The sequence below is a fragment of the Oryzias latipes genome, chromosome 11 (genome assembly GCF_002234675.1).
Source record: "Oryzias latipes chromosome 11, ASM223467v1".
Classification (NCBI taxonomy): Eukaryota; Metazoa; Chordata; class Actinopteri; order Beloniformes; family Adrianichthyidae; genus Oryzias; species Oryzias latipes.
Window position 1 is genome coordinate 22,940,681 of NC_019869.2, and position 10,870 is coordinate 22,951,550.

At 37.5% G+C, this 10,870-nt stretch overlaps 1 protein-coding gene across 1 annotated transcript; it reads left to right on the forward strand.

Annotated features, from left to right (window-relative positions):
• The first annotated feature begins 1,820 nt into the window (after window positions 1-1,820).
• Window positions 1,821-8,693, forward strand: LOC101162142 (antizyme inhibitor 1). The gene is made up of 11 exons (XM_004074212.4): window positions 1,821-2,030; window positions 2,748-2,891; window positions 3,183-3,380; window positions 3,522-3,695; window positions 3,951-4,123; window positions 4,210-4,423; window positions 4,824-4,898; window positions 5,161-5,326; window positions 5,473-5,582; window positions 6,959-7,176; window positions 7,272-8,693. Exons 3-11 carry the CDS (start codon window positions 3,279-3,281, stop codon window positions 7,345-7,347), a joined length of 1,308 nt encoding a protein of 435 aa, XP_004074260.1. The 5' UTR covers window positions 1,821-2,030; window positions 2,748-2,891; window positions 3,183-3,278; the 3' UTR covers window positions 7,348-8,693.
• The last annotated feature ends 2,177 nt before the right edge of the window (window positions 8,694-10,870 follow it).

Consider the following 10,870-nt stretch of genomic DNA (forward strand, 5'->3'; position numbering starts at 1 on the left):
ATAAATGTGAGTACATTTTGCTTGATTAGAGAAAAATATTTGCTTTGGGAAGGTCTCATTGTTGAGTGTTTGCAGTTATAAATGCTTAGGTCAGATATTTTGTGACCAAGCAACTTTATCAGAGTCATAAAATACAGATAAAACTAGGATGCTGTCATAACAACACAGGTCTGTGGTGGAGAAAAACAAGCCATACCCTTTAAGAAACTACAGGCAGAATTATTCTGTTTTGGTTTTTTATAAAATTGACGTGTAATTTATAAAATTACCTTCTACTCATTGAGCAGGACTCAAACATTTAGCTGTTTAATAATAACTGAGACAAGGTGAAAACTGATCAAAGGGTTAAAGAGTTTAAGAAAAAAAAAAACCTGGAAGCTTGCAAGTTTTAATCCCCACATTCCATGAAACATAAGCAGAAATACTGAAAATGTTTCCCTCTTAGACCTATTTGTATTTCAGTTTCCACACCAACTCCCAGACAGGTACAAAGCTTATAAGTGCAAGGGTCTAAAAAAAACAGCAAGAATGAGAAGAACTTATAAAGGATTCTTGCACTTCTCCATCTTCATGTCTAATGAATCTGGACCCATGGTCAAAGTTGGTCAAATCTACATCAGAGTGGAGGAAGAACCTTTTATTGCAAAGACATAAAAGATGTCATGTTTTGCCCACTTTGACATACTTTTATTATTGTTCATAGCAGTCTAAACAACTTAGCTTTGTGGCATAACAGTCCTTGACACTAAGACCTTGTTTTAGACAAAATTCTAACGTTATATGCAAAACTGTATTTAAATTTGCTTTATTAATTCATAAATAAGAGCCTGTTTTACATTGTAGTTTTTAAATGACATGACATCTGGAATTTAAAAAAATATGGGAATAGGTTTATTTCAAGCAATCAAAACAAAAATGACTAAATACAAATATAAGAAAAAAAATTAAAGTAAGAGAAGAAACCTATCCATATTTCAAATATTTACAGTCATATGAAAAACTTCTAGAAAACATTCCATATTCAGAAAGCTTTCAAAACAAACATGTAGTCTAAGCTACAAAAGGTTTTGCATTATTTCAAAAATCCTTTACAAGACAACCTATCTGTATAAAACATCTTGTCAAACGTAACGAACAACCAAAGCAATAATGTTTAAATATGTTTAAAACATACTGGCTATAGACAACCCTTTTCTATACTTGTATACCTGTAAACTACAAGTACTGTATACTTGTACCACAAGTAAACTTGGTCTATACTAAAAGTGAGGGCGTTAAGGTCTACTTAAAGTTTACTCTTTATATATTTTATAGGCTATATTGTAAATTCATAATTTTCCAATTTAGCCTGAAGAATTGTTCAGTTAGAAGTTGACTTGCTTACCCATAGTGACATCAGTGTAACAAAAAAATATCAGATATGGATTCTCAGGGCCTCTTGGTTTGTGGTAAAATACGCATACTTTTATTTCTAAGAAAAAAAATTCTCTGGGTTCCTAAGGGGACTCAAGGATACTTTTTAAAATAAGCTTTTTACTACTTTGCACTTACTACTTTTTACTAAGTGAAGTGGTTTGTAAAGACCCCACACGTGATTTTATCGGTGTTCTGCTATAAATGTTAACTTTGTGATTAATAGTCTTACAAAAATTTAGCTTAATTTAGATTACTGGGCGACCTTATGGTTATGTAATGAATCTAAATAAACTTCGCGGATGTACTGCTGACTAGATTTCCTTCGGAAATACATATTTGGTATCTTCCCCAAAATGCCGGGCGCTCATGGGCTGAACCAAACGCTAAGCCCCGCCCACAGACCGTTGATTGCCTTACTTCCCTTCACTCGTCCTTCTCAGTAGTTCTCCACCCACCAACCGATAGAGAAGACACTACACGAGCGCCGTGCGTTTTCCGTCCAAACATATGGCAAAAACGGCCAGTCTTTCTTTCACCGGTGTTTCCACTACTCTTTAAAAATTCCGCCGAAAAAGAGAAGACGATTTTCCAAAACCTTTTGGCCGTTATCTCACGTAAGTACAGAAAAGAACCCGGTCGCTTGAGTTCCTAGTATCTGGCGGACGTAACATGGCGGGCTTGTCTTTCCAACGTCTTGCCCACATGACAGCAATGTCTTTTACTCTCGTTTTTTACATGATTTGGGTAAAATTAAACTCAATATTTACTCGTAACGTTATAATGGCCGTGTTTATTTATTATTAGTGTCTATGTTAAAGCCTAGTTAATTTTTTTTCTCATGTTTAACACCGTTCCCTCGGCCATCTCTACAGTCGACGGGCTGTGTAACCCGCTCAAGCTTAGCGGCTCCCTTTGCCATGGGCCTATTTAGCAATGTCGTTTTCTCACCGTAGCATTTTGTCACGAGTGGATTTTTTTCTCTAGTTTTTATGCCGACCGTTTTATTTGTGTGTATAATGTGTAGTTTTATACCACGATCATGACGCACTATGTTAATATCTAATTTGTCAACTTGTCACTCATTGTTTTTGCTTACAACGCATGCGCGTGGTTCGGCTAGCTTGTTGCACTTAACTCATGGGGTTATCCCAATACAAGAAGTTCAATTAAATGGCGAATAAATTATTACGTCATTATTAACAGGCAGGTGGATTTTTAACAGTTCTATTTTAGATTTAGTGTGAGTTAAATAAACAAAAAAGTTATTAAATTGTCTCATACCTTTCGATATAATAACGTATTGCACTGTTTGTTTTTTCTTTCTTCCCCAGGGCTCCCCTGTCTCTGCACCGGTGTATGATCGCTACCCGGAGGGCCTAGGGGCGGCTCTTTACCGGGAGCAGTTTGACTTTAACGCTGAGCCACCTTGGGATCCTAGCTGATAGCGGGACAGGTCCATCTCCTGACTTGTCCATGTAAGTACATTTTCTGTCCCTATGTGAACATGCTTGCAGATAATTTACAATAGGATGATTTACTTTAAGAATTTTGTAAAATTGTGACACTTTTAGCTTTCTTTCATTCGCTGTTTTCTTTTCTTTCTTTTTTTTTATATTAAACGATGTACATTTTAGGTTTTAGAAGGCAGCAAAAGGCCAAATTCCTTGAACCTACAATGAAATCAATTCTCTGTAACAACTCTGTGTAACTTCTTGGAATTTTTTTAATGATTGTATTTGTCATGTTTTATCTTGCCTCTCTTTCAGTTTGTTGCATACCGGTAGGACCCAGTTGGCTCAGTCGTGACCCCTTGACTCGTTTATCTGTTTTTATGATCACCGGCTTAGTGGAATACTGTTAAGATGAAAGGATTTGCTGACAAGCCCAACTACATAATTGAACTCCTTGATGGGAGTGTCACCCTGGAAGATGTCATCGATGGGCACATCTGCGATCAGACTGTGGTAGGTTTTTCCATTTCAGACTCATTCGCAGTGCATGGATTTTTTTTTTGTTTGCCGTATTTTTGATTGCTTGTCAACATTGTCTTTTGAGCAGCAGCAACACGTAAGGTACTTTTTTCCTCTTTCCTCCTGTGTCTCTAGATGGAGAAGAGTGCGTTTGTTGTGGGAGACCTCGGTGCTCTGATGCAGCAGCACGCATGCTGGCAGAGTGTGGTGCCACGGGTGCTGCCTTACTACCCGGTCAAGTGCAACAGCAGCCCTGTTGTCATAGAAGTTTTGGCCTCCTTAGGGCTAGGCTTCGTTTGTGCCAACAAGGTGAGCATTTTTCTCATAAAGAAAAAAAAAACTTAATTAAACAAATACCATAACTATGTTATATTTGATTCATTTAGCTACACTGCATAATAATCCTCTTAAGAATGTACCTGATGTTTTGGATTCATTGTAAGCACTCAGTTGCTCATCATCTAATGACTTATCTCAACTTATGCAACCTTAATGATCATTTTAATGGAGATTTACTGTGATTTAAATAGATTTTGCTAAAAGGATTTTTTTTCTTGTCACTAGGCTGAAGTTGGCTTGGTCCTGGAGCATGGCGTGCCTCCAGAAAACATCATTCTGTCGAGTGGATTCAAGCAGCTGGCACACATCAAATATGCTGCCAAGAACAACATCCAGCATCTTGTGTGTGAAAATGAGGCAGAGCTGTCCAAAATTGCCCGTCTTCACCCCAGTGCGAAGTGAGAACACAAACTGCTTAAGTCCATTTCATACAACAGAAACGGACAAATGTATGTGCCCTAACTAACATTCTTTATTCTTATAGATTGCTGCTGCAGTTGACCACCGAGTCTCAGGCAGCTGAGAACAGCATGGCCTTTGGCTTCTCTCTGAAAAACTGTCGACACCTGCTGGAGAAGGCCAAGGATCTAGGCATTGATGTGGTTGGAGCAGCCTTCCACATCCCGAGCTCCTGTGAAGACCTTCAACCGGCTTACACTCATGCTCTGTCAGATGCTCGCTGTGTGTTTGACATGGGGGTAAGCATTATTTTAAACACCTTATAAAGAAGACATTGTCATCCTTTGCATTTCTTAGCCTTCTAATCTTAATTTAACTTTAGTTCATTCATCTTCTAAACCCGTTTTGTTCCTTTCGGGGTCACGGGGCTGCCGGAGCTTATCGCGGCCACTCATGGGCGAAGGCAGGGGACATCCTGGACAGGTCGCCAGTCTGTCGCAGGGCCACACATCACACACCCATGCACTCTCACATTCAGAGCTAGGGACAATTTAGAGTAACCAATTAACCTATGAAACACGTTTTTGGAGGGTGGGAGGCAGCTGGAGTCCCCGGAGAAAACAGGGAGAACATGCAAACTCCACACAGAAAGGAGTTTAGATCTCTAAAATGTTGTGTTTTTATGTTTTTCCTCCTAAGTTGGATCTCGGCTTTAATATGCACATCCTAGACATTGGTGGAGGATTTACTGGCTCAGAGTTTCAGCTCAAACAGGTGAGTGTCTTTTGTGACATGATTGGAGACTACAGTATATGATTTGATTTAAAATCTTTTTTCTTTTACCTGTCAATAGAAATGAATTTGCAGAGTTTACATGTTTGGTTGGAAGGAATATGATGATTGTACTTGAGTTGTCTTTTCGTCCCTTCAAAAAGCAACACTTTTTTGTAAATGCATTTATTTTTAGAATCCAGGAGTCCTGACTTGCTTTGATTTTTCTCAAAACACCATGTCAATGTACTTTTGCCTTATGCAGGTTGAGTCTGCAATCAATACCCTGCTGGATGCCTATTTCCCCCAGCTTTCTGGCGTGCAAGTATTGGCCCAGCCTGGTAACTTCTACGTGGCATCAGCTTTCAGCCTTGCTGTAAACATAATTGGCAAAAAGATAAAGACCCAGAGCTGGAACTGCTTATCTCAAGGTATATGCTTCTATCAGTGATAGTCATGTTTTGCTTCCATGACCTTATTTCTTTCGCTTATGTGTTCAAGGACTAAATCTGGAATTTGTACATGCTTTTGATGTGCCGGGGATGGTCATTAGATATTTTTCTATGTATAAACTCAGGGGAGAAGAAGGAGGGTACGGAGTTCCTGTACTACATGAACGAAGGCGTTTATGGCCCATTCAGCCATAAGTTGCTTGGACACCCCATTGCTGCTCCTTCATTGCACAAGGTAAATTCTGAGGTTTATGATTTTAAATTTATTCTGAGAGGAATATATATGAATCTTCCTATGATGACATACAGTGAGGTTCAGATTTAATATTCATTTTTAAAAAAGTAGCTTCTGGTACGTTTAGTTGAATTCAAACAAACATCTACTTTCACAGAATTTCAATTTGGAATTGATAGAAATTCACATTTTCTTAAGGTTGAAATATTTTTTCAATTCAGAATTTGTCTTAACGATTATTTTTTCTTTTTTTTTAAATTCTTGAATCAAATTTGTCTAACAGCAATAGGTAGATTATTATAGGAACATACAAAAAAAAAATGGTTTGTAGACCAAAATGCAATAAAGCAACCACAGGTGTGGCATTTGTTCTACAATTAAAAGGGGAAAAAATCAGTTAAACATTAGAGAGAAGCTTTCTAGGACACCTAACCAAAACCTCGGTTCTTATCAATCGGTTTGTAAGATTAGTTAAATTACAACCCCTCACACAGTATCACATTGTGACTAAATGATATGGTAGGGTGTGGGAAAACAGAATGCACATTATTACGTGATAAGTGCAGTTGCCTTTAGCTGCAATAAGTCAGCATTGTTGTTCATTGTTTTATGTCTGGCGTATAGTGTAATAGTTGTGATGCACAGAATAACTTTAGCTAATCAATGATTTAGCCTAAATAATTTAAGCCTCGTTGCAGGAGGCAAAAAGTTACAGCAAAACAAAGACCAAACATTGGATTTTCATTGGCATTCTTAGTTATTTTTCAGAATGTGCTGTTGGTTTTTCCCCAAGGTTCACGCAGTCACAAACTTGTATTTGATCACGGGTTTAGAAATGTATTCATTACTCTAACCCACTTTTTGGTTTGGTCTATTTGTTGATGTGTTATTGTGCTGATGTTTTGGTTTTCACCTGCTACCATTCAAAAACACTTAAGTTCTCCATGTCAAAGGAATGCCAGAAACTGAAACTTGTGGAGTTCAGCAGTTTTAGGTTTGCAGTTCTGTGACATTTGAGTGAATTTTAAAATAAATAATATAAAGAGAGAAATCCAGCAAATTGGACGAATTATGGCTGGTAGATAATGAATTATACATGAAAATTTGTTTATTCTAATAGAGCATTATCCTAGAAAGCCAATCAAAGGGTCTTTTTGTTTGTTTGTCCAGTATAGAGGTTTTTGTCAAATTTGATCTTCTCATCCCCTTTTGGTGCATTTTGCTGCATAAATTCAAATTAATTATTTGTAAATATGACAGAATTGCATTAAATGTGTTCTGGACTAATGAAAAGAGGAACTGGAATGTAGAAGAAAATGTTTGAATTAGCTTTTAAGTGTAGTCAGTTAAAATCCCTGTCCTCTTCTCCTTTGCAGCATGCTTTCTGTGCTGACGAGGCCGTGTATCCCAGCAGCCTTTGGGGCCCATCTCTGGATCAGCTGGACCAGGTGGTGGAGCACTGCCTGTTGCCGGAGCTCAGTGTAGCAGACTGGCTCATCTTCTCCAACATGGGGACCTGTGGCTTGGAGGACCTCAACTGTCTCTCCAGCTCTATCGATTTCCCCGTCTACTACATTATCTCCACCTCTGACTGGTCAGCATGGAGCACAAATGACAGATGATTACTTTTGTTATTGTAAAAAAGCAAAAAAGGGGGGGAACTTACAGCTGTGCTGTTGTCATTCGCAGGTACAAAATGGAAGAAGCTGGTGTGGCTCTGAACAATCCTGTTAAGAACTTCTCAATGCTCCAGTACAGTGCATAACCACCATTGGCTCCTGTGCTGTTTGGCACAGATCTTCCTTACCTCAACTTTCACCGTATGAGAAGAGGGGTCAGCATCACGCATAAAGCAAGGGGTTAAATAGGGTCAACATTCCAGCCACCTTGGAAGCTGCAGTATTTCTTCAAAATAAAATTCCCCTCAGTCTTTTCCAGGAGTTCAATTATTTAATTTTCTTACCTCCATAAATGGAAACCGGTTGTAATAGACAACTCGGTTGTCAGAAAGTTACCATTGATTCATAGACTCAGTTAAAGCAACTTTAGTCCAAATTCAAATTTTATTATGCAACAAAATGGATGACTCTTTGGGGATGGGACCCTAACAGGTTCTGAAAGTTTTTATTTTAAATTGATCTAAAATGTTTTATTTTAGTAAAATCAGAGATCTTTGTTAGTTTTTTGTTGTTTAAAATCTGTCTGTTCAACTATAGTAAAATGTGTTTTTGTTGTTTTTTTTTGGGTGGGAGCTTTCACAGTCACTTATCGGTGTGGATTCTGTAATACATGCATCTGGTTTTTTGCATAATTTGAATGAGATTACAAGATCTGCTTTAATATATATCACCTTAACACGTGTTTATTTATTGGATTGAGATTACTGTGGCATATTTAAAGTTCCATCTTTAAGACTGGTATTCTGTGGCCCTTTTATCACTGGTTTTTGATTTGAGAACTTTTGGTTGTTTTTCCTGGTAACACTACAATATTATTTGTGCTGTGATTACCATTAGTGATATTTGGTTTCCCTTGACCTGAAAGGCTAAAATGAACTTTAGTGAAGTGTTTTCCCTTTTGTTCAGAGTTTAGTACAGAGAAGCTGCAGACCATTTGCCCTTCATGTCTGGACAAGAGGGATTGGGTTGAAAATGCACAACATTTTTCTTATAGGGTCAAACTGAACGGTTCTATTCAAGAGGCCAAGATGCAGAACTTCTTTCTGAGCAATCCTTTTCTCAGAAAGAGGTTTCTATTATTTTGAATCAGAAAAACTTAAGTGATTAAAAATGGCAGACTTGAAAAGACATGCTTTAAAAGGAACATGTTACACAGGTCTCTGAGGTAGTTCTAATAAAAAATAACCTGCTGTTCTCCCTAGCTCTGTAAAATTATGAAGGGCTTGAAGCACACTTGTAAAATTATGTTAAAAAAAAAGCAAAGTTGGTGACCTGACCTGATGGCTGTTTTGAGTATCCAGCCCTTGTGTTTTACAAGTGACTAATATAATTACTTGTCTAAGGCACTAATGGACCATAGCCTGTTTTTAACTGTAAATTGTGCTTGTTAAAGTAATGAAAAGTGATTAATTTAATACATTTCTGACTGAAATACTTGTCTGTGTGATTACTGTTCTTTGTTTCCCTCATTGCTTAGATTTCAGTGAAAAAGCAAAAACAAGTTTATTCTCAAATATTTACAAAAAGACTAATATCCTTTTGTTTTTAAACATTTAAAAAAAAAAATCAAGTGGCAGCAGCGTATGTGCTCATGGTCAAGGCGACTTGTACTGTAGGTAGAAGCATCGAAGAGAGCCGGGGAGCAGAGGATTTTAAATTTCCCATGGCAGGTACTTCAAAAACTGCTAATCTGTTTGATTTTTGAGCAAAAACTTTTAGATATGCATTGTTTTGTACCCGAGTGAGGCTAACGGCAAATAGTAGGAATAAGGAAAGTGTCAGCTTTTATTTTGAAAATGCTCCAGAACCCAGAGTAGAATGGAAATGATTTTAAAGTGAAATACAATATTTACTATATATAAATTATAAATCAAGTTTAAAATGGATGCTTTGGATATTTTATGGTTGCCCCAAATCATATTTTAAATAAAATAAAAAATAGATATTTGTGTAAATATAGTTGTTTTTTTTTTAAACCAAGGGCAGTATATCTGTTTAGCCTCTGAGTGATGTTTTATTCAATCATGCATCTTTTACATGGTTCCTCAACTGCAGTGTTCAGTTATTTAGAATATAGTTATATGGTTCTTTTGTGCATCAGCGAGCTGCTGAGTTTAATGAATATTGTCAAAGCAGGTAAACATAGAAATCCCACACAACTGAGGAAGTTTGGAAGAAAAGCTAAACATAAAACAGATTCAACAGTCTCAAATAAGAAAATACCTGTAATCGTTTAGCTCAGACGCTTGAGCAACTATCAACCATTCAGTAATTAAAGCCCAGGCTTGATAGTTTTTGTATTTTCAGGCAAGACAACCTAACAATAACCAAATTATTAGGAAACCCATAAATCACTGAATAAAAGTTCTGTAAAATGATCATTTCTTTAAGCGTGAAGTTTTCTTTTTGGTCCCTCCAAGGCCTTTTCTAAACACACTTTCTTTATTTCCTTCTTTGTTTTTCCCTTTATTCTCTTTTATCTAACATGTTCTGTCAAACAACTGAGAGCTGAAAGCCTTTTGTGTAAGACAGGTTTTACTATTACAATAAGGGGTTATGTATCTTTGGATAGTGTATATTTGCATAAGCCCCTTTTTGTTTTTTGATTATTTATTACTTATTTATTACATTTTACGTTCTAAATATATATTTTCTTTTTCAACAGAGGGAAGAGAGGGGAAAATGTGAAAAGGGGGGTAGAAGAAAAAAGAGGGGGGGGGGGGGTAAGGGTATACAAGTGCCAAGTTGCACATTTGAGAAGGTTATGATTTTAAGCTTCATAGCATTAATGCTAGATCTGCTAGAAAGACAAATATTACATCCAAAGGTGAAAATCTGACACTAAGATAAGCAGAAGATATCTGTCCATCAATACACTGTGGGTTAGGAGCGAGGGATGAAGCAGACAGGGAACAGCGTGCACGTGGGGTTGGAGATGCATGCTCGCTGCTAAAGTGGACCATGTGTTTATCCCTTGTGCTATCCTATGGGGTCCAGATGACCCGTCCATTGATGTGTTATCCCAGCATGACCAAGGTGGATAAAGGGGAAGAGGATTTCATGTAATCCATGGACACCAGTGAAGATCACAAATCATTGAAGAAAAAAGGTTCAGTGCACTGTCTAGTGGGGTCTAGATGATCCCGATCCCAATGTTAAAGTGACTAGGATAGCACAAGGGTTACATGGGGAACCAGATCCTCTCTAGCCAGACCAGGAAAGAGGGGGCAGGAGCCCCCTGGACCAGGAGCACTACCGGCGACAGGATCCTACTTTAAATAGTTAGTGTAAATCTACTCTACTCCTACTCATTTCCTACACTAACACGCCCTAAACAAATATTTTTTTCTTTACAGCTTAATAAAGAAGTAATGAACAGAGTTAGTGTTGAGCCACCAAAGCAGTAAACCGTGCAGATAAAATAAGGCAGTAAGTAAGTAAACTGTATTTGTATCGCATCTATCCCAGATAATATCACAAAGTGTTTCACAGAGTAAAACAGATAAAAACAATAAAAAGAAAGAGGAACAGGAAATGAACTAAAAGTTCTTTTGAAAAGCAGCATCTTCAGCTGTTTCTTAGAAGACTTAGGATTGTCTGTCAGGCCAA